Source organism: Balaenoptera acutorostrata, chromosome 4, assembly GCF_949987535.1.
Source record: "Balaenoptera acutorostrata chromosome 4, mBalAcu1.1, whole genome shotgun sequence".
NCBI lineage: Eukaryota > Metazoa > Chordata > Mammalia > Artiodactyla > Balaenopteridae > Balaenoptera > Balaenoptera acutorostrata.
Genome location: NC_080067.1, coordinates 68,013,940 through 68,037,479, shown reverse-complemented (window position 1 = coordinate 68,037,479; position 23,540 = coordinate 68,013,940). Strand labels below are relative to the sequence as shown.

Genomic DNA, 23,540 nt, shown 5'->3' with positions numbered 1-23,540 from the left:
TCCCCTGGCCGCCCGCCACACCTCGCGCCGTTGACAGCGGCGGCGCCTGGGCCCAAGGCGGCCTCGGGGCCCCGCATCGTCCCCTCGAGCCCCCGCCCTCGGCAGAGTCCCCAACCAGGGAAGAAAGGAGGGCTTGCTGGAGGAGCTCCGTCCCACCCGATCCCCGATCCCCGGGTCCTGCCCGCGCCTCCCGCCTCCCCTCTCCCCCACCCCACCCCCTCGGGGCCGCCCCTCCCCCGGGCAGCCTCTGCAGCGCTGCTGGGCTCCGTGGGGGGAATACTAAGGAGCGGCGCGGCGGGAGAAGCCCCAGAGCGGGCCCCGGAGCCGGCACCGCGCGACAGCCGCGCCCCTGCCCCTCTCCCCGCCAGGCTTTGAGCCGGCCGGCGGAAACCCTCAACCTCCGCCTTGGACCAACTCCATTCCCACCGCCCTGGCCTGCCTCCCGGGGCCCGGTCCCCTGCACCTGAATTCAATAGCTGCCTCGGCCTCCACACCTGCAGCATCGCCTCCCCCTAGCTACCGCCCCCGCTTAGGAGTCCCCTACGGAGCTCTGCCCTGCCTGGAAAGATGTGCGAGATCTGTGAGGCTTTGTCCACACTCCCTCCCGGGTCCAGCCAGACCCGGATGGGCAGGTTCTTTGGAAACCTGTTCCATGCCCCACCAAGGTTTACTGCCCAAGTTTCCCTCCTTCTGACACTGGGAGAGTGACTGCACACACCTCCCACCCCACCTCCCTGTGTGTTTCTGCGTCTAAGGGGCCTCTGAGCCCCACGCCCACTCCACCCCCTTTCTCCTTTGACATTTATTTCCAGAAGCTGTTTTCCTAACCCTCTCCCTGGTTCTGGTTATTTATCCTCTGAACCTTTCAAGTGTGCAGGCAGTCTCTGGGTGGGAATCCCAGCCTCGGGCCTCACTTACTGGCTCAGCGACTTTGAGCAAGTTACTTAACCTCTCCCTTTCCTCCTCTGTAAAAAAGAGATAAAAATACTTCCTTCCCTGGCTGGGTTGTTGTGAGATTAAATAAGATCCGTGTATAAATGGAGCGTTTTAGCCCAGTGCCAGGAGCATAGTAATCGTTCAGTAAAGAGAAGCCACACTTCTCCACTGACACTTGCTGAGAGGAGCTGGCCTCGGGATCCGAACCCCAGTGGCTTCTCATCCCCTTTGTCTGGGGCCATGTGACCCTGGGAGCTGACCAACTGCCTCTACCCCCAGCCCCCTCAGAGACAATGGGTGTGAAAGGACTCTGTAAAACACCGTCCAGACTCAAGTGTCTGCCCCGACAGCCCCTGGGAAGGCCTGGGCCTTAGAAGGAAGGAGCTCTGGGGTAGTTTGCTCTCTTCTGTTACTGCCCCACTTCCAAGAAGTTAGATGCAGCAAGGCTGAAGCATAAAAGGGAAGTTGTACTTGGAGAGGCTTGGATCTGGCCTCCCAATGACTCCTGGGAATTCTGAAGGGCTGGTGCTGAGGGACTGTGAACTTAAGGGCATCAGGGAATCCTGCCTTGGGAGGTCGAATGAGAAGGGGCAAAAGAATCATCTTATTGCCTTTATTTCGCTGACGGCCCAGCTGGCCCCACGGCAGGGCAGAGGGCCAAGCTCTCACCCATACTCTCTGTGCAGGCCAGTGCGTACACACAAACACACACACACACACACACACACACACACACACACACACACTCTCACTCACATCCGACCTCTGGCTCTGAGAGTCAGTCTCTGGGGGGCAAGGGGCTGCTCCTCAGCCTGCCCCTGCCTGCCCTTTTATGACAGCACCAAGGGCGGGGGTGGGGCAGGGCCCTCAGCCCCCAGAACAAGTCCCTGTGCAAACTGGAGGGGCCAGCTGGCTTCGGGATGGGGGTGTCACATTACCCCATTCCCGGAGTTCCCTCCTCCAGTTCCTGAGGGAGGGACTGCTCTCTGCCTACCTGGGGGGCCAGACCCCTGCCAGGGCTGGGCCCTATGGAACCCAGGTTTATTCCCCACCTGACCGTGCCAGGACCTCCAGCACTGAAGAACAGCCAAGTCTGAGGTGGTGGGGATCCCCCACTGGAGAACAGGAAGGCCTGGGCCCCGAGGGGCTTGGGAGGGGTCATCACCCCCTCTCCTAATCCATCTTCAATATGAAGAGGTTTGGGGCAAACTTCCTGGGGAGGGAGCACAGGCCTGGAGGAGAAGTCCCAGCTTGGGCCTTCCCCAGACTTCCACCTTCTGGGCCACAGCCGAAGGCCAGGCATCCAAAAGTCCAAAAGTCCAGCCAGCTGGTCAGAGTCCCTGCACAGTCCTTGGAGGGCACCCATCCAGTGGGAGTTGGGTGTCAGACCTGCACAGGCAGCGTCTGGTTCATCTGCAGCCGCATGTCCTGGATACTGCTGAGGATCTTCTTCTGGTGGCCCGCCAAGGTGACCCCGATCCGGAGCAGGTCTCTGCAGACGGGCCAAGGGCACAGTCAGTCCCTCCCCCACTGCCCACCACTCTGGGCCCAGCTCAGAGCCCCCAGCCCTGCCCCTCCAAATGTGAGGCACACTCACTCTGCGGTCATCTGGGCCACCAGGTCAAAGGATGCAAACCCCGCACTGACAAAGCTCTCCTTGTACCGCCCCATCTTGATGGCATCTAGCCAGTCACCAACTGTCGTGAAGGTCGTGTAGTCTGGGACCGTGCGGTCCAGGAGGGGCTGTGACATGCTGTGGGGAGAAGAGAGGGACCTGATGAGTCCTGATGTCAGGGGAAGCAGGGGTGGTGCTGCTGGCTCGGGAGCAGGGCAAGGGCAGAGGCAGAGGAACTGACCCAGACTGGGCACTGGCGATGACCTTAAGGCTGGCGGCGTTGCGGATCAGCTTGTCCAGGGTGTTGACGATCTGGGAGAATTTGGGCCTGAGGTTCCGGTCCCGCACCCAGCAGTCCAGCATGAGCTGGTGCAGTGCTGTGGGGCAGTCCATGGGTGGGGGCAGCCGGTAATCCTGCTCCACGGCATTGATGACCTGAGCCAAGAGCAGGGAACCCTGGAGTGAGCCACCACTCTGCTCCCCAGCCAGCTCCCACCCACCCAAGCGCTCTGGCTGGCCCCACTCACATCCTGGTTGCTCATGTCCCAGTAGGGTCGCTCGCCATAGCTCATGACCTCCCACATGACGATTCCATAGCTCCAGACGTCACTAGCAGAGGTGAACTTCCGATAGGCTATGGCCTCTGGGGCGGTCCAGCGAATGGGGATCTTCCCGCCCTGGTTGGGGGGGCACACGCCCTTCACCCTATGTCTCGAGGCTCGTCCCCAGCCCCGAGCCCCTGCCTGGTTGGCCCCGCCCCCAGTCTCCCTCCCAGCGGCTTCGTGTACCAGGGAGCTGGTGTAGGTAGGATCAGAGGGATCATCCTCCAGGAAGCGGGAGAGGCCAAAGTCTGAGACTTTGCAGACCAGGTTGCTGTTGACAAGGATGTTGCGGGCAGCCAGGTCTCGGTGCACGTAGTTCATCTCAGACAGGTACTTCATGCCGGCAGCAATGCCCCGCAACATGCCCACCAGCTGGATGACCGTGAACTGTCCGTCGTTGAGCTGGAGGCAACGAGCAGGCTCAAGGGGGTGCCCATTGCCTCCTGCCTGGCCCCGGGCCCACCCAAGACCTTCCTGCCTGCCCGCCTGCCCACCCTCTCGAAGTCCTCCAAGACCATGCCTCATCTACCCCTCTGACCATGTCCACTGTGCACTGAGAGTAAGGAAGCTGCCCTCCTGTGTGGCCGGCATCTGTATATATCAACCCAATTAACCCCTGTGAGGACCCAAATAGCTCTTACCATTCTCATTTTACAACCAAGGCAGCGGAGACTCAGAGAGGTTAAGTAAAGCCTGAGGTCACACAGGCAGTAGGGGGCGGGCAGAGTCAGGATGAGAACTCTGGTCTTTCTGGCTCTGAAGGCCCAGCTCTTTCCCTGCACCATGCCACCTCGGTAAATATTTGGACTTGAATAGGGTCTGCCTGACTTGTGGGAGGGGGTGGTTTGCCCAACCTAGCTCTCTGGGGGGTGGGGGGAAGAAGAGGGGGAGGGGCCGGGGGCTGGCTCTTACCCGGAGGAAGGAGTCCAGGGCACAGTTCTCCATGAACTCAGTGAGGATCATGACTGGCCGACTTTTGGTGACCACGCCCTCCAACCGGATTATGTTGGGATGGTCAAACTGACCCATGATGGAGGCCTCGCTGAGGAAGTCCCGCCGCTGCCTCTCTGTGTAGCCCACCTTGAGCGTCTTGATGGCCACAAACACTTCCCGGCGCCCAGGCTGTTTTAGCCGACCCCGGCACACTTCCCCGAACTCCCCTGCAGGGCACAGAGCACAGATAGTAAGCTATTTCTGTACCCAACCACCTCTGCCCTCCCTCGGGGTCACCACCAGCCTCTCCTCCCCACCGTGCCCCAGGGGACTCACCAGCTCCAATCACCTCCTCGATCTTGACGCAGGACACATCGATCTCCTTGGCAAACTCCCGCACAGCCTCATTAGGGTCTTCGTAGGTAAAAGGGTCGATATAAACCTTCATTCCAGGAGCAACTAAGGAAGAAAAGGTGGGCGTGAGAGGGGGCGAGATCCTCGGGCTGGGGACAGTGAGGGAACTCTGAGACCCGGGATACTGCCCCAGACAGGAACACATTCCCAGCCTCTCTGCTAAACCTGCTCCGTATTCCTCTGTTGAAGCCAGAACTTGCCCCTCCCCACCCCGCCACTGTCCCCTTGGTGAGAACTAGTAACCATAAAGGCTAGACACCTAGGATTCTTCTTCTTCTTTCTCCCTCATCTCTCATCGTGTCAAAACCTATTTCAGATCCGTCCCTCCCCTCATTCCCACTGCCCCCGACCTTGTCCAGGCCATCAACACCCAGACTACTGCAATAGCCTCCCAGCTGGGCTCTCTGCCTCTAGACTTTGCTCACCAATCTAGCCCACATAACTGTCTTCCTACAACAATACTTTCATTGTATTGCTCCCCAGCTTGAGAGCCTTTCAGATTACCGGTGGTGCAGTCAAGTCCAAACTCCTCTGCCTGCCTTTCACGACCCTCCAAGGACTGGCCGCAACTACCCAGCCTGGCTTCCCAGCAGCTGTCAAACCAGTCTTCTCACTGCCCCCACCGTTGGGCACTCTCCCCACCCCACCCACTACCTTCCAGAGGCTCCTCTAGCCAGGAATGCTCTCCCCCACCTCTCTAAACCCTGCTTATCCCACCTGGCTCAGCTCAGCCCAAGGCTACATCCTCCAGGAAGCCTTCCTCTTTTCTGAACTCTCACTGCCCTCTGTCACAGGAACACCCGGCTTAACACTTAATTGTTCTCTCATTGTTTCCTGTGTATACCTATGTTGTCTTTCTCACAAGACTGACTACCCCTGAGGACAGGGGTCACATCTCACTCATCTCTGGGGCTAGCGGGAGTGAGGTAGGGGCTCAGGAAATGGCACTTAATTGGAAGCAGGAGGGGCCGGCCAGGGTAAGAGTTAAAGGAATAAAGTCCCAGACAGGGAAAGGGGTGTCTCCAAGCCCTGCAGGGACCAAGGGAGCTTTGGGAGGCTGGGATGAGGAGGCAAACTCACTGTATTGCTGCAGCTTCTCTGTGTACTCCGAATCAGAGCTGTGCCGCTGCTTCCTGGAGGGGCAGGGTGGAGGGGAGGCATGAGACAAGTCCGCAGCTCCTTCCCTTCAGGGGACCCTTGGGCTCACAGGAGGGGCAGAGACCATAGGGGACGGCCCAGTGCCTGGTGCTATGGTCAGTGGCTATAGCTGCCACTGGGTCTCCGGGCAAGAGGCTCAGTGGACTTGGTCCCTGAGGGAATCTGCCAGTAGATTCAGGGGACAGGGAGGGGGCAGGACGAGGACACAGGCATGGACTGGAGAGAGCCTCTCCAACAAGGATAGCCTGGGCCTAGGAAGGCTGTGGTTCTAGGTTTGATGTGGGTGATGGTTCACCTATGTGGCGAGAGGGCTCTAGGGCACTAAAGGGAAGCTCTAGTCGGCCCCTGGGCCTGGGAGTACCTGAGGCAGACGACAGCAATGACCACAACAGCTACCACGAAGACAAGCCCGGCCGTTGCAGAGCCCACAATGAGGGGGAGCTGCTCCTGGAGCTGCTGGGCACCAGAGCCTAGAGACGGGGAGGGACAGGTGAGTGGTGGGGTGGAAAGTGTGGGCAGGGGCAGGGGCAGGGACAGGTGCGTGGGGGTGTGTACCTCTCTCACTTGTGGTCTCAAACTCAGCCGGGTGGCTGTACTGCCCATAGCCAGCTACAGTGCGGGCGCGGACCTGGACCACGTAGCGGGCGTCAGGTCGCAGCCCGTCCAGCTGCACGGAGTTCTTCTGGCTGGTCACTGTGGAGGCGATGCCCTCACTCTGCAATACCAGGAGGAAGGCTGTGTCTCAGTGGGTCCTGACGCTCATCGGCCCCTGCCCACCCCCACTCAGTACCCAAGGCTTTGCTCCCAAGGGCCCCTGACACTATCTGGGGTAATCTTCTTGTCCCAAGGCTTCCTCCTGTCCCTTGAGGCTCTGACCTTCTCAAAGTACTTCATCTCGTAGTCCAGGATGACTCCGTTGGGCCGCTCTGGGGGCGCCCAGGACAAAGTCAGACTGCTTCCGGAGCTGCTGTGCAGGTGTAGTGTTGGCACTTCAGATGGGGCTAGGGGAAGAGCGGGGGGCTCATCACGGGCCCTGGCATCCTTCCCAAGGACCCAGTTCCCATGGGACCCCCGATGGTCTGTGCCCCAGGCAACCTCAGCTCTATGTGGGGGAAGATGACCCAGGCCCTACCCTCCTGTGTGCCCTCCTCACCAGCCTGGTTGGTGGTGATATTCACAGCTGCGTAGCGGGGGGGCAAAGGGCTCTTGCCCGAGACACCGTTGACTGCCTGCACCTCAAAGGTGTAGCGCGTGTGGGCCAACAGATGGCTGATGTGGACCCGGCGTTCTGTCAGGCCCAACTGCCGAGGCACAAACTCCACATTGTCATCACAGCGTGAGCAGGTCATGGTGCCCCCGGTCCCAAGGCCCCCATGGCACTTCTTGCAGATGACATTGTATAGGAGGTCGTCCCGGCCACCCAGGTCCCGGGGCTCACTCCACTCGAGGATCAGCGAGGTCTCATTCACATTGGAGATCACACCCCGGGGCGGAGACGGCACCGCTGTGGGGAAGGTGGAAGGAGAAGACAGTGAGCTAGGGCCCTAGGACCACCATTTGTCCAGAGTTCCTGCACACTCCAAGCTGCTTCCTACCTCCTTGCCTTTGCCTCTGCTTTAATAAGTGGAATACCTTTCCTACACTTCTTCACTGGGCAGACTCCTATTTATTTGGCCTTTAAGGCTCAACTTGAGAGGTCACCTCCTCTTGGAAACCTTCCTTGATTCATTCTCTTCCCGTCCTCTGCATTCCTGTAACAATTCCTGGGCATCCCTCCAGCCCAGCACTTAGCACGTTATATGGTCATTATCTGTTTTCACATCTGTTTCTCCCACCAGGTTGCAAGCTCCTAGAACAGTGACTGTATCTTTTCCTCCACATCCCTGGCGCCTGGCAATGCCTGGCACCAAAGGCCAAAGCAGGGAAAAAGCAGGACACCAGGCTGCCCCAGGGGTGTGAGGTCCCCTCTCTGGTTAGAGTTGGGCCAAAAGAATAGCAGTTGTAGACAGAGGAAGGAATAATGGACTAGAGGGTCCTAGCCAGTTTCTGATACCCAGCGAGGAGCTAACAAATGCTTATTAAATGTTGGTGGAAGGGCTAAGCCTTTCAGCTCACCTGGATTCTGGCTCAGGGCTGGTCACTTCCTACCTGTGCCATGTTGAACACAACATCTAACCCCCCTGAGCCTCAGTTATCCTATCTGGAAAGTGGAGTTATTCATAGAGACTGTTTAGGCACCCGCAGGCCGGCTCGCAGAGGGAAGGCCTGGAGTGGGAGAGTGTGAGGACGCGAGTTCACTCACTGGTACAGGCACTGTCTGCAGAGTCGGAGTCTGCGCGGTAGAAGTTACTGTGGCAGGTGCAGATGCTGGAGGCTGGCGAGGTGGTGCGGCTGTTGGGTGGGCAGGGCAGGCAGGGCCCCTCTCCCTGCTTCGCCTTATAGCTCCCAGGGGGACAGGCTAGGGGGGAGAAGAGGATGGACGTCTCACCTCCATCTCTGCAGGCACCAACCCTCCACACCTCTGTGGGAATCTGGCCCTTCCCAAGCACAGGGCTCGGCCCCCCACCTCCCAGACTGAGGGGGCCGTGCTGGTACTGCCTAAGTCCAGCTGCAGCTACAAAAGGCCCTTTTGCCCCGTAGAAACCCCACGTCAGCGGACTCCTCCCCGCCCCTGCCCCGCCCCCGACCCCCAACTCTGGGGCCTCACACGTCAGCTCCATCACCTGGACAGCCTGGACTTGTTGAGGCAGCGACGAGAGGGAGGAGGAGGAAGAGGAGGGAAGGGGATGGGAAGAGACCGCTAGTGGGCTGGCAGCAGCCTCTACTCTGCTGGGATGCCCCCACCCGGATGCCCCCACCCTTCCCTGAAGCTCAAGGATAATTATTCCTGAAGATCCTCAAGAACAACCCAGAACAGCCAGGAGGTGGGGCCTCTGAGTTTCACAGCCAACCTCTCTCCCCACCCAACCAGGAGCAGGGCAGCAGCTCCTTTCTGCCCTGGGGCAGGGGTGGGCGCTGAGGAGGGGTGAGAAAAGGAGAGAAAGAAAGCAGGCAGGAAGGTTGGGGTCACCTGGAGTTCAGAGGCCTCAAAGCATCCACGAGCGGAACCCCAATCCCCAAAGGGAGCCCAGACCTCGGTGCCTGAACACCCCTTCAGAGCCTCTATTTGGGCCTGGGCTCTGGAGAGTCCCCATATCTACGATGGCCATATAATTTATTATTCAAACTGCACTATTTTGAGAGTGAAAGCGGGCACTAGTAATAATCATGTTAGCATGACAGGCATAAACCAGGACTGCCCTGGACACACTAAAGCATATGGTCATCCTGACCATATACAACTGCCTTTGGGGAGGTCGTCCGGAGTGTGGTATGCCCAGAGTTGGGTCTGTGCCCTTCTCTGGGGTTTAATCTCCCTCGACTAAGGTGATATTCCATCCCAGCTCTTTTGAGCCAGTGGGAGAGGGGGCAGGGGCCAGGCCAGCCTGGTTGCTATGGGAACCAGCGTGCATTTCCTGCTAGGGACCTGCAGAGTGTTAGCCGCTCTTCAGGTTGTCAGGCTCATCACCCCCACCCCTTTCTCCACTTAGGAGGAGGAAGTCTGGGGGCAGGTTCCCATAGAGAAGTGGAGAGGGGCAGGGCAAGGCACTGTTCACCCTCCCACGACAGCACCCGACACTGGGCCTCACAGCCAGGTCGGGCCTCCAGCCCCCTTACACTGAGGGCTGTGCTAACAGCCAGCTCCCACCCCTTGCAGCTTCAGGTTGCAAGTGACAGGAGGGAGAACAGGGCAGAGGGGACAGAAGACAAGGCCCTCAGCACCTTGGCCTGCATGGTACAGCACTGGATGAGGCTGCAGTCCCAGCTCCCACATTCCCAGCTATTAGGCCTAGAGTGGAGAAGCTCCCTGAGCCTTCTTATTGGCTAACCAGGAGACATAGCTGGAATCTACCTTACAAAGTTGTGGTAAGGCTCAGATGAGAGAACCTCTCATGAACGGGTATTATAGCTGGAAAATCTAGCACACTGTGAGGTCTTATGAGTCTCGGCAAGCCACCCAAGACAGGCCTCCTAACCTCTTCGTGTATGAAACCAGGACAAAACAATCCTTGTCCCCCATGCATCCCAGGGCTCCTGAGAGTCACAGCTAACACTTACATGGTGCTGTGCTTCCCCACGTCCCAGGCACCGTTCCTAGGGCTGCCATGCATTGACTCAGTTAAGCCCCACTACAACTCCATGAAGGAATCACCATTAATGCCCCCATTTTGCACATGAGGAAACTGGGGTTCAAAGAGTTAAATAACTTGCCCAAGGTCTCACAGATGGTAAGTGGCAGAGTCAGGACTCAGGACTTCAGAGACTGGGCCCCTAACCTCTGTGCTATAAATACTGCTTCTCAAGATGCAGATGAGACCCCCCAGGTAAAACGGCCAAGCACGAGGTGCCTGCAGCTCTGGGCCCCACCTAATACTTGCAGAGTGAAACGTAAACATGGTGCTGGACAAACAGGCGTCTCTGCTGGCCTCCCGAGACTCTGAGCACGTTCTTCAGGTGCCTCCTTGTCAAGGATTCTCCATGTCTTCCTTCCTCTCTCTTTAGCTTCATTTTTTTCTCCTAGTATCCTGGTGTTTCTCCTCATTTTCTCTCATCTCCCTCCTTGCACCATGTTTTCTGCACCTGATACCCCTCCTCCCTTTCCTCCCTCTGCCCCAGACCTGAGGCCAGCCCTCCCTGTCTGGCAGGTAGGAAGTGGTGGGTAGGGGGCAGCGGGCGGCTGTGGCCCAGACCCTCCCCAGGCCAGTCCCCACTCACGGCGGCACTGGGACTCCTTGGCAGCTGGCTCGTGGCCGGTGGCACAGGTGCAGGCACCCACAGGCACCATCCACTCCCCGTCACCGTTGCAGTAGAGCTTGAGGGGTACTGACACCTCCACGGCGTTGGCGATGCAGGTGCCAGGGGCAATGACCAGTGAGGTGGGCTCAGCCCCAGTGAGGGTCTCGGGGAAGAGCGCGAAGCCTGCGGTGGTGGATGCGCACTTCTTGTAGAAGGCACGCACGGAGATGAGCGACATGCAGGCGCCCTGGTCCTGGAAGGCCAAGTAGAAGCCGGCCTTGGAGAGCGGCCCGAAGCTGCGCACCTTGGTGTTGACACGGCCGGCATCGAGCCGCGAGAAGCTCTCATCGGGCGCGATGGTGTCCACCTTCACGTAGGGGTTCTCCATCCAGAAGGGAGAGGAGGCCGAGGCCACGTCGCTGTCAGCCTCATAGTAGAAGAGGTTGAAGGTCTCCTTGCAGGAGCCAGGGATGTTGGGGATGCTGTTGCAGTCACGCACAGTGAACTTGAGCTCCACGTAGACCCGCTGCACGTCCTGCCGCCAGATGAACCCTGTGCGAAGCCAGTTGTTCTGGCTTGACTCGCGCACGTTACACACCTGGTACGTGCGGATGGGGTTCATGGCCTCGTCATAGCCGCTCACCTCTTCCCACTGTGCAAGTGAAAAAGACAGAGAGTAAGCACCGGCATTTGCCGGGTGCTCACCACATGCACAGATCTGCTATATTTACTTCACAGAGATGCTTCCATGGTGTAGTGGTTGAGCACACAGACTACGTGGGTTCAAATCCCAGTTCTCTGCTTGTGGTGTGACTACAGGTAAGTCACTTAACCTCCCTGTGCCCCCACTTCCCCATCTGTAACATGGTAAGAAGAAAGATGTATAAGGAATAAATGACTTTAAATGACTACAGCACTTAGAATGGGGCACTTGGTAAGTACTATGTGAGAATTAGCTATAATGTTTATTATCTTTATGCCTCAATTTCATTGTCTATAAAGTGGGACTAATTGCAAGTAAATGAGGCTGTGAGGAATTAAATCAGTTTAATATATGTAATGGGCTTGCACCAATGCCTGATATAGATAGAGCAAGCACTCAATAAACATTGGTTATCACTATTACCATCACATTTAACCTTCACAGCTCCTTAATAAGGTATTGGGTTGGCCAAAAAGTTCGTTCAGCTTTTTCCATAACATCTCACGGAAAAACCCAAACGAACTTCTTGGCCTATCCAGTACATCTGTTGTCCCCACTCCAGAGGAGAGAAAGTCAAGACTCACAAAGGCAGGGACTTGCCCAAGGTCACAGAGTCAGGTCTGGTGACTAAGGGCCTGTAATGTCACCCAAATCCAGTGTTCCAGAACTCAGTGTAGTTGTGAAGGACATCTAGGGAGGTTAATTAGAACACTTTAGAGATGTCAGGACTACAGGAATGTAACAGTCAAGAAATGGAGGCCCAGAAAGGCAAACTGTCTTGCTCAGGGTCACACAGCAAGTCAGAGATCTGGAACCAAGGTTTCCTTGTTCCCAAGCACCCAGGAAGGAGGGAGATGGTCAGGACAGACATGCAAAGGGCTGTCAGGCAGGAGAGGGAAATAGGCTGAAGACAGGCTGGGGGGTGGGCAGAGGGAGAATGAGACAAAGATGGTGTGTATGGGGGAGGGGGGACAGAGGCAGGCTGAAGAGTCAGAGATGAAAACACTCACAGAAATGGACCATCAGGCAAAGGAGGAAGGTGACAGATGAAGAGGATGGGGATGCCGCAAGAGGGGGAACTGACAAGCAGTGGGCAGAGGCAGTCCTTCTTGAGCCCTGCTGCAGGGGTTAATTGGCAACCAACACTCGGGAGAAATGGTGGGGAAGTCTTACCCCACTTTCTGGATGAGATGTCCATGCCAACTCAGACGTCACCCATTTTGTATCCATGAGGGTCTCTGGGGGAGCAAAAGGAGAAAAAAGGTCAGGGGCCAAGTTTAGGACGAAGAGAAAGAGAAGGTTGCCCAGGAAAGGCCAGGACGCCAGACATTGATTCCCACCAGGTACTCCCACCCCACCCCCAAGTTCCCCAAACCCTCAGCTCCCCTGGCCCAGAGGAGACCCTGCAGCCACCCCCAGAGATGTCTAGCCCCAAAGATGTCTTGTCGGGCCAGTTGGGAGTGGGTGTCAGCTGCTGACCCCAGGTCTGGGTTAATGAGGCAGAAGCCAGGGCCAGTTCACACACCTACAGGCTCTGCTAATCTCCACACAAAGGGGCTGGCAGGGCCTTTATCCTGGAACAAAGGGCCGTGTGCTTCAGACCCTGCTGCTCAGGCCTCCCCTGACTCCACTCCCAGCACAAAGGCCCAGCTCCACACACGCCCAGGGGAAGGGAAGAGCAGTCACAGGCCAGAGCCCACTCTCACCCAGCCTCCCACAGACCACCTCTGGAGGACAGGACAGGAATGCTCTTTGAGGATGGGGTGAGGGCCACCAAGGCCCAGACTAGTTCCTCTAGAGCTAGTTCAGTTCTTCCTGCAATCCTTGGATAAAAGTACTGTTGGCGTACCTCTTTTACATATGAGAAAACTGACGCCCAGATACAGTACATATAGGGTGTAAGGTAAAACTGTTAGGACTTGAGGTGAAAAGTTGAAAGGTGACTCAAATTCAGGTCTATCTGATTCCACAACTAACCCCTTAACCAGGGCACTCTGACTGCAATATGCCCCTCTGTAAAGGGGGAACAGAGAAAGCCTGGAAAGCTCCTGTGTATACTTTAAGTCCCAACCAAGATGTCACCTCCTCCAGGAAGCCTTCCCGGAACCACCAAGTCAGGGTTGGATGCCTTCCTTGATGCATCCAGGGCCAGGTGCTTTGTCACAGCATTGATCCTGTTCTGGGCTTTGGATTTTTTTATCTGTTTCCTTTTGCTTGGCCACAGGAGGGGCCTATTAATGTTTCTGACGTAAACTTGCTCCCCTAGGAACCTGGATCTGGGTTCTGGCTTGAAAACTCTCCTCTCTGACAGTGTGACCCCAACATTAGACCTAGGAGCAGGAAAGAGGCCCCAAGTCCTTTCCCATAGCCTGGAAGACAGCCAGCAGTTCTCCCCTCAACTCCAAGCTGGAATGGGGCAGGGCCGCCCCAGAACTTCTGAAGGCCTCTACATCAACAATGCGGCAGGCTGGAGGTATCCAGGAAGGGAAAGACCCACACCCCACAGGCTCCAGGCTTGCGGCCTTCGGCAGTCTCCTGCAGTCTGGGTCTGAGCCTAGGATGGTGGATGAGGCAGCTGTGGCCCCAGGCCCTCATGTGAGGCAAAGGGAGCAGCGAGCAGCAGCAATTCACTTCGGGGAGTGAGGCTCCCTCGTCTTCCTGCAGCAGCAGCTGGTCCCTGGAGGGCCCGGCTGCAGGATGAGCTATCCCAGCTTCATCGTCGGTGGCCTGACAGGCCCCTCTGGCAGACAGACAGACACAGACATTTAGCAGGGGGGTAGAGGGGTACGGGAGGGAAGAGGGGATGGGCAGAAGCAGGGGCCCAGAGACAGGCAGGGAGGGAGACAGGCGGGCGGAGCAGGCGGATGGTGGGCGGCACCGAACTGGAGGGATGTGCCGAGCCGGCTGGCTAGGACCAGACAGCCGGGATGGCCGGCGGTGGACTACAAAAGACAGCGAGATGCAGAGACAAGGAGGCCCCAGGAGACAGACACAGAGACAGAGAGGGAGGCTGCCAAGTAGCCTCTTCGCTAGCCCGCGGCCCGGAGTACCGCTGTCCCTGGGAGCCGGCGAGCCAAGCGCACCCCCTCCCCCCAGCCAGTCCGCCTGCTTGTCTGCCCGCCGCCCGCCGGCCGCCGCCGAGCAGGCCAGGGCTCCCACCGCTCCCTCGCGCTGCCTCCCTCCTCCATCTCCCTCACTTCCTTCTGCTCAGCCAGTGCCAAACCCATCTGGAACTGTTTAAACCCAAATATTCAGCCCCTCCCCCCTCCAGCCAGATTCCTCCGCAGTTTAAAACAAGCCCTGCGCCGGCTCGGAGAGGAGCAGTGGGGGGAGGGGGCGGGGGGAGGTTGGTGGGGTAGGCTCTTCGTTTCTGTTTAATTTCTGGGGAGCGAGAGAGGGAGGGGGCGGGGATGGGCCCTCGGCCATCGCTCAGCCTTGGCCATCGCTCAATCTCGGCACATTTTTCCCATTAATGAGGAGAGGACTTAGATTTCGAGTCATGTGTGCCTGAGGAAGGGCTCGGTCACCCTGGTGGGGAGGGGGCTTGCTCTCTGGGGGAGGAGAGGGGCCTTTGCTTCAGCAAGAGGTAGACCCTGAGGTGCCTGGGTCCCAGCCTCAGGAAGAACGTGGGGGGGGTCCCAGAATCCATCTGTCTGGGGGGTGGGGCAGGGAGAGACCCAGCCCAACAGAACCCACCTTTTCTATGTGTGTGGCATGTGTGGGTGTGGGGGTGTGTGTAGGTACACACACGCGGGGGTAAAGGACACAGGTACAGGAGACAAGGACAAAAGAGGAATGAGGGAGCAATCTCCACACTCTCCAGCTGCCAACTGCACCCGCACCCTCCTCTGTCCCACCATGTGGCTGCTCCCTGATACAGCCCCGCAGGGAACCCCACCAACCCACGAAGCAAGCAGGGAAGTGGCCACCAGGCCTTTCTGGGATGTTCTGGGACCGGGGCTTCAATGCTCAGAAGGAAAGCAGCACCCCTTTCAGGTTTCACAGGGCCGCGGGGAACAGCCACGTGGCAGCAGCTGTGTGGCCCCCGCCTGTGCACACACAGACGCACACACATCACCCAGTTCTCAGCGGCTGGGCTCGTTCCCGCCACTGGGGCCAAACAGCGACAAGTCACACGTATGATGGACAAAAACACACAAAGCCACAGCCACCCGCAAACACACACGCGACTTCACACACAGCCACAGTCTGTCTTTCACGGACACACAGATGCATATGGTACAAGCAGATCAGTCTTCCTGAGACATTCATATACAATGAGTCTTTCCTACACACAGATTGGGCTTGCCTTAGGCAAAGACTCACTCTCACAGCCCTCAGAGATGTGCGGATTTCCTGAGACATATGCATACGTGAGGGCACGTGCATTCAACAGTGCGTTCTCCCTACACACCCAACTGCACACTATTGCCAACCACAAGTCAGTCTTGAGTGTAGTCAAGTGCAAACACAAACACCAGTTTCCCTGTACAGACACGGTGACATGCTCTTACACAGTCACACACAACTAGCATCAGCTGCACACGCACAGATGCCCATTTGCACCAAAACATTCCATAGGAGCATGCAGACACAGTATAAGTCTCAACATCTAGAGGTTGTGTAAAGCCTCAGCGGTGCATCCTCCATGCACATCTCACACACACACACACACACACACACACACACACACTGCAAGCACGTTCTTTCTATGAGGTGAGTTTTCAAGTGGGGTGGAGGGAGAGTTGGGAGAGGGCACTGTCTGCTAAGAAAGCAAAGGTACTGGGGAAGCCTCGGCCGGAGGCTCAGGGAAGCAACAAGCCCCAGACCGGCTTCCTGTGGCCCTGACCCAGGCAGGAGCTGTCACAGGTCACGAGGCTAGGGGTGGGGCAGGGGCGTGAAGATGATTCTGGGTGTGGCTGGGTGCAGCTTCCCCAGGTACAGCCCTTGCCCAAGCAGCAGGCCACTTCCCTGCCAGCACAATGGCACCGTCCCCAGCACTAAGCCCTTGGGGAGGGGGTGGCACTATGAAAGCATTTAGCCTCAGGAGCTTTGGGCAACATGTAAGTTGGGGGCCCAGCAGGAGGAGAACATCGTGGGCACCCAGCCTGTATCTGAGGGCCTCACTGGGCCGCCCTGGTGCTGGGAGCCTGCCACCTGCCCTAGTGAAGGGCCAGGGACACACAACCTTATGGAACTGCCAGACCCCACAGCAACCCCAAGCCCCAAGTCACACAGAGCACCCCACCCTGGGAACAGGCATGCCAGTGAGACCAGAGAATCCAAAAAATCTAGAGACAGGAGCAAGAAACCCACCGGCCCAAACTCCAGACCGAGGACGTTGAGGTGGTGGGAAAGGTCACGCTCCTGGGCTGGGCCAGCAGCGCGTGCAGGGGCAGGAGGACAGAGGGGCAGGGTCCGGGCAAGAAGGCACACCCTGGAACCCTGCCTGCAAAGAGAGGGAGAAAACTCCCAGTCACCTCGGAGTTGGTCCCCCTCTTCCACCTGGGGTCCCTACCTCAGCCAACCAATCCAAGGGATCTGTCCCGTCTTCTCCCATCCTGCTCCTCCCCTGCGTGTCAGTGTGTGTACACGCGTGTACCAACCTGCACACTCAGGGTGGTCAGCCCGGGGAGAAAGGGGTCTTAAGCAGACCCTGCCATGGGACCTGGAGGGCCACCTCTCCCTCCCCCTGCCATGGCCCCAAGGGCCTCCAGTCTGGGATGGAGGAGAGGGGAGCATCCCAGAACAGAACACATTTTGTTTTTCATTCTTCCCCTCAGATCATGGAGATTTATAATTAAATAAACCTGAGAGGGAGGAGAAGGGAGGAAGAAGCACAGGACAGGAGCCCAAATGCCTCAGTGCTCATCCATACCCCCAACCCCAGTTGTGGCCCTGCCAGCAGCCAGAAGGACGGATGAACAGCTAGCCTTTGAGCCCTTCCCTGCGATCCCAGCCACAGCGGGTCTGACCAGGAGTCTGGGGGCAGAGAGGCAACAGGAGACCCGATGCCAGGGCCAGCCTTTGGGACAGGGGGCCTCTCCCACCCCATCAGGTGCCCAGATGTATCCAGTCTCCCTCCCCCCACTCCCAGCTGCCCAATCCCGACAAACCAGTTTGACTCAGCACAACAGGCAGGGCTACAATTTTCAAACTATGCAGGCCTGGTGATTCAGCCTCTTCATGCTGTTTAATTAGTGTAAGGCGGGTGGCGGAGGCCTTGCCCACGGTAGCTTTGGGTTAGCTCGCTGCCGCTGAGGCCACAGTGGCAGCGGTGGCAGCAGTTCTGGTTAAAGGGAAGACAGTGACGGGCAAACTGGTTCCCCCAAATCCCTGCTGCTGTCCCTTGTCGCAGCTCTGAGGTGCCAGCTCAAGACAAACACGGGCGGGGCGGGGGGGCTGGTGAGCCAGAGGCCACTGAACAAGTGAGGAAGCCACAGAAACCCCAGCCCGCTGTCCCCTCTCGGCTGCCACCTACTCAGTGGTCGCTGCTGCTGCCTCTGAGAAAGAGATGGGTCACACACTGCCTCTCCCCCACCAGGGCCTGCTTCCACTACAGCAGCAACTCAGCTACAGGGCTTGCCTGGGAGAAGGCTGTCCAGCCCCACCTCTTACATCTGGTAACTGTTTCTTTTTTCTCAAAAGGGTCTCTTCCCAGCAGGGACCTCCTCGTCCTATCTGCGGTATAACGACCCTATGGTCCAGACATCCTTCCTATCCCACGCCCTGTTCCTGGTCCGCTCACCTACTGGACCCCACTCCCTGGTTCATGGTCCTGAAGGGGAGAATGGTCTTGGCTTGGGGGACTGGAGAACATTACCTGAAAGGAGAGTGAGCAACAAAGTGGGCCCTGTTTCCCTGTGAGTGAGGGTAAATTCGAGGACAATTTGTGTGTGTCTCTGGTGGGTGTGTGTGTGTTTGTGTGTGTATGCAGGTGGGAATCAATCAGAGGGCAAGAAGAGAGGTGTTTCTTCAACCAAGGAGGACAAGCAAGGACCCTAGCTCCATCCTCATGGAAAACTGATGAGATATTTGGATGCAGAATCTTCATGAACCCCAAGTGTATAGGGAGGAAGAACAACCAGGTGCTAGACAGCATCTAATCAATGAGACCATGAGGGACAGCACCCACAGCTCAAGGACCCTGGGCCTAAATATAACGACCTCAGAGGCCAAGAGCCTAAAGGCTCCCTAAGGCCAAGGGCAAACCAAATCCTGGCAAAACCAAAGGGAAGACTGGATGGAGCAAGGGGGTGAAATCCTCCACCCATAAAGCTTGGGGGGCTGAAGGGAGCTTCAGTGCTGGACGTCCCACCTAGCCCTGTCCTCTGGCCACAGCCTAGGACACCCAGGTCCACCCATCCCGCCATTCGAGCTCCAGAATAGGGATGGGGTACAGGCAGGAGTCAAGGACAGCTGTCTCCTGACCCAGCTCTCTTCCTATCCCATTCTCTCCCTCCCAAAGCTGGAGAGAGATGGAGGAGTTGGGGGGACAACTTCCTCCCCAGACCAACTTTTCCTCCTCCCATTATTGCGTCCTCTAAGCTCCCTCCAGCAGGGCAAGGGTACACACCAGTTTCACTTTCTGGTGCTCCCCAAGGAGCAGACCCTAGGGTAATAATAATAACAGTTAATCCTTGAATAACAATGGCTGTGCTAAGCACTTGACACACATTAAGGATTCAATCTTCATAACAGCCCTAGGAGGTGGGTTCAACTACTATCCCATCTCACAGGGAGGGAAAGCAGGAGTGTGGTTAGGTAGACCACTGGGCTGGGGTCAGTGCCCTGAGGCGTCATCTCTCTTTTTCCTTTCATTGTCACGCCAACGGAAGACCCTAAGTTCTCATATATGGTGAAAGTGAAGGAACTCGTGAAAGTCACACTTGGGAGGCACTGCTACCTTCCTAGGGGCACCCCACACTGGCCTGGCCTCCCAGCCACCACCCACCCAGCCAGGGAATAGCCCCAGATCCCACTTCACAGCCTGAGGGAGGAGGGGACAGAGTAGGGGCAGTGGCCCCATTGTCCTCTCTTTCCTGGGCTGCTATAGCTCATCACGCCTCTGCCTCCTGGTCAGCCCCTCGGGTCCTGGGCCTGGAGGCCTGGATGTCAGCTCCCAGCTAGGGCCTGCCAGCTAGGGTCTAGAGGGACCAGCAGATTGTGAGGGGTGAAAAGGAGGAAGAAAGGAAGGGAAAGAGGAAGAAGGGAGGGAGGAAGGAAGGGGTGAGCCTTTTCAGGTACCCCTTGCTCACCTGACCCAAACCACGCCCCCCACTCCACTCTCAGCATCAGCACCCACCACACCCCACAACAAGGGCTCTGGGGCCTGGCACACACAGTCCTGTAAGTGCGTGTGCCTGTGTCGCCTCTCCTGGGCTAAGACACAGACCTGGGAACTCCAGCAGGCTCCCTGGCTCACACCCTTGAGGCAATCAACAACAAATCCCCACACCGGTTTCTCACGCCTGTGATCCTATCACACACATGTGGGTGAGCGTGCACAAGCGTGGGCGCGACCTCGGTGTGTCTGTCTGGATTTGCATGCGTCCACCCGTGTGAATCAGTCTGTCAGCACCAATGGGCTCAGAGATAAAAGACATTCAGAAGAATGTTTTTTTTCCCCTGGAGAAAATGAGAAAGCACCAGAGGATGCCTTTCTCTCAGAACTCTGTTCTTTTTTCCTTCCAACCTTTAAGTTTACCGATTGTGAACATATGAACAAACCAAGTCACACGGAATTCATGTGTTTGTTTTTAAACTAAGAAAGTGACTGGATTTGTTAAAGATACCAAATATAAGTACTGCCTATAATCCCAATTTCCCCCAAATTTCTGTGGTGTCCTTCCCTCCACCTAAGGAAGGTTTTTCTTCCCTCATTTAATGGCTCCAAAAATTTTGGGAACTGTGCGTTGGCGTCTGCATCTGTCTGTCTATTGTTTAACCAGTGTCAGTGCCTCTGTCCCCTCAGGCTTGTCAAGTGGATGTGTGTGAACTCTCCCACGGGGGCCAAAAACACTTGGGCTGTCCATCCAAGCACAGTCGTTTGGAAGTTGGAGCAACCTCCTGAGCAGCAGTCTCCGCAGGTTTCACAGAACCCATCGAGAGAAGCCCGGCCTCTTCCCACCGGCTAATGCGTAAGGCACCGGCTCCGGCACTACCCAGGACAAGCCCCGGAACCTCAGGGGTTCGGTGGAGACCCCAGCACTCGGGGTGTCCTGCTAGAAGGCAGAGGGGGTGCCGCAGAGCCGCGTGCAACGCCGGTGCACACAGCACCTCGTGAGTAGTTGGCGCTCGTAAACCGTAAACAATAACAGGCCCCCGCCTCTCCATCCCCGCAGCCATTCCCTGACAAAGCGGGGTGCACGCACTCACACTCTCACAGATCACTCCAAGGGGTTCCGAACCAACGCCGCCCCTCAACCTGGGGAGTCCCGCTTCGCCTCCACCCGCCACAGCCCCGCATCAGCCTCAGAGCCCCCGCCTTGCCTGGTGGGTCGCCCACACTTCCTTGCCTCCAGGAGGTGCCCAGGGCCCCGCTCCTCTGCCCTGAGTGCGGGGTACTCCCTCAGAAGCTCACGGCCGGGCCATGACTTTCGGGGAACGCTCTCCCGAGTCGAGCTGCCCGCGATCCCGCAACCGGCGGACTGCCTGCCACAGAGGTAGCTGGAGCCTCCGAGGCAGCGCCGAGGGCGTCCTCCCCACCCCATCCTCCGGCCCCCGGAAAGGGCGCGGGTGACCGAGCCTCCTCCGAAGTGCGCCCAGCCCGCATCGGACCAACACCGCGGACCCTTCCCGGCCCACGCTCGGGCAACCCCGGACACCTTAACCCTTGGACGCGCCCCCCGACGCCGCTCACCTTCCAGCGCCCGGCAGCCGGACGGCAGCAGCAGGGGCAGCAGCAGCAGCGGAGAGAGCAGCGGCAGGAGCCCCGGCGGCGGCGGCGGCGGCGGCGGCGGGCGGGCTCGGGCCATGGCCGGGGCGGGCTCCGGGAGCCGAGCCGAGCCGCGCCGGGCCGCGCCGGCGGGGCTGCGGGCACCCGCGGGAGGGTCCGCTCGGCGGGCTCCGAAGAAGGCTCGCGCACGGTGGTCCCAGGAGATCCAGGCAAGGAGAGGGTGCAATCCAGGCAGGCGGCTCCGGGACCGAGGCGGCGCCCTGAGCCGGGCGATGCTGAGGGATGTGGGCAGGTCGGTCCCAGGGGAATCTGGACGGACCGGTCCTGGAGGATCCGGGGCGCTTGGAGAGCTCGGAACCAGTGGACTCGGGGAGGCGGCCCGGGGAGGGAGTGCGCAAGTGGTGGTAGTTCGGTGTGCACAGTAATCCAGAGGTCTGCTGCGGGCCCGACTCGGATCGGGGACTCCGGGTGCGCGCGCCGTCCGGGGTCCGAGCTGGGTTCTTGCTGCGCCGCTCACGTACTCACTTCTGCTGTCCCCAGCGCTGGCGAGGCCGCTCTGGACGAGAGGGGTGGGGCCGGCCTCCTGCCTGTCATCTCTGAGGCCCCGCCCCTAGCCACCCTCCGCCCACTCACAGACCGCCAGGCGCGCTGGTTCGGCCTCGAGAGCACTCTGCCGGAGTTCAGTTGGCGGCGGCTCCATCACGCCCACCCTCATTCTCTGAGGCCTGGGGTGGGCGGGGCCAAAGAAAAGATGAATCTGATTGGGCGGAGCGATACTGTCCGTCTGAGGGAGAAGCCCGCCTCCTGTCGCCCATTGGCGATTAGTAACCGAACCTGAGTCCGGCGAGGTGTCATCCACGTACAACGAGCCGGGGGCGCCCCCGTGCGGTCTGTACGTGCCCGGGGCCGCCGCCATGTGGCTGTGTTTCCAGGCACGTCCTGACACTAACTAAACTCGCCTTAGGCAATACCAGGTGGGCGTCCTCCGCGACACATCCTGCAACGAGGGCCTTCCCGCTTGTTTATTTATTCATTCATTCATTCATTCATTCAGCTGTGTATTTCATCATTCTTTGAGCCAAAGACTCTAGCAACTTCTGGCGATACAGCAATGGATAAGACAGAGGTTTGTGTTCTCTAGGAGCTAGTTTAGCGATGGAAGCAGGCATGAAGTTATCACAGCAGAGTGTAACTTATTATTATGGAGGAAGGACAGAGCTGCTGGAGCACATGTGAGAGGGACGGCTATGTCTGGCCCTGAGGAAATGACATTCAAGCTGAAATGTGAAAGATGAGTAGTAGGTGAAGGAGGTGTGTTTGGCGGGGGCAGTTTCAGGCAGAGCAAACACTCTTTGTGTGAAGTCCCAGGGGCAAGAGAAACATATTTATTGGAGGAAGCCGAAAGAAGTTCAGAATAACTTAAGTGTAGAGTTGGAGACTGAGGGGGGCCAAAAGGAAGCTTGGAAATCGGTGTGGAGGACGAGAGGAATTTTTTTTTAGATTCATAAGGCCTTCCTGGGCGGGGGTGAAAGGTTGGGATTGACATATGCACACTACTATATATGAAATAGATAATAAGGACCTACTGTATAGCATAGGGAACTCTACTCAATACTCTGTAATTGCCTACATAGGAAAAGAATCTTAAAAAGAGTGGATATGTGTATATGTATAACAGATTCACTTTGCTGTACAGCAGAAACTAACACATCATTCTAAATCAACTATACTCCAATAAAAATTTAATTTAAAAAAAAAGGCCTCCCTGAGAGCTAGGGTTTGAAGCAGAGCCATTACTTTATCAGATTAACATGGCTTCTCTGGGGAAGAAGAATGGGAGGAGGAAAGGGTGGAAACAGGGAGATCAGAGAGGAAGCTGTGCAGTGGTCAGGCAGAGGAAGATGGCGGCTCGGACTAGGGTGGTGGCTGTGGGGATGGAGAGAAGTGGGCAGGTCTAAGATATTTTAGGAGGGCTTCCCTGGTGGCGCAGTTGTTAAGAATCTGCCTACCAATGCAGGGGACACAGGTTTGAGCCCTGGTTCAGGAAGATCCCACATGCTGCGGAGCAACTAAGCCTGTGCGCCACAACTACTGAGCCTGCTCTCTAGAGCCCGTGAGCCACAACTACTGAGCCCATGAGCCACAACTACTGAAGCCCGCGTGCCTAGAGCCCGTGCTCTGCAACAAGAGAAGCCACCCCAATGAGAAGCCTGCGCACCGCAACAAACAGTAGCCCCTGCTCACTGCAACTAGAGAAAGCCTGTATGCAGTAACAAAGACCCTATGCAGCCAAAAATAAATAAATTTATTTGTTAAAAAAAGATATTTTAGGAGGTAGAATTCACGGGATTTGTGATTGGGTGGTTGAGAGGTATGGGGTAGATAGAGACATCAAGAAGAACTCCCAGGTTTCTGGATTGGGCAAATGGACTTGTATCCCATTTG

General features: G+C 57.5%; 1 protein-coding gene across 1 annotated transcript; it reads right to left on the bottom strand.

The window, feature by feature from the left end:
- Positions 1 to 1,894: 1,894 nt before the first annotated feature.
- On the bottom strand, positions 1,895 to 21,645 carry EPHB3 (EPH receptor B3). Its single transcript, XM_057545797.1, has 16 exons — positions 21,060 to 21,645; positions 12,371 to 12,435; positions 10,474 to 11,146; positions 7,961 to 8,116; positions 6,812 to 7,162; positions 6,535 to 6,659; positions 6,214 to 6,373; positions 6,020 to 6,128; positions 5,581 to 5,633; positions 4,423 to 4,545; positions 4,066 to 4,313; positions 3,340 to 3,555; positions 3,079 to 3,228; positions 2,793 to 2,986; positions 2,534 to 2,689; positions 1,895 to 2,428 (listed from the first exon to the last, which is right to left on the bottom strand). Exons 1-16 carry the CDS (start codon positions 21,172 to 21,174, stop codon positions 2,320 to 2,322), a joined length of 3,003 nt encoding a protein of 1,000 aa, XP_057401780.1. The 5' UTR covers positions 21,175 to 21,645; the 3' UTR covers positions 1,895 to 2,319.
- Positions 21,646 to 23,540: the final 1,895 nt, after the last annotated feature.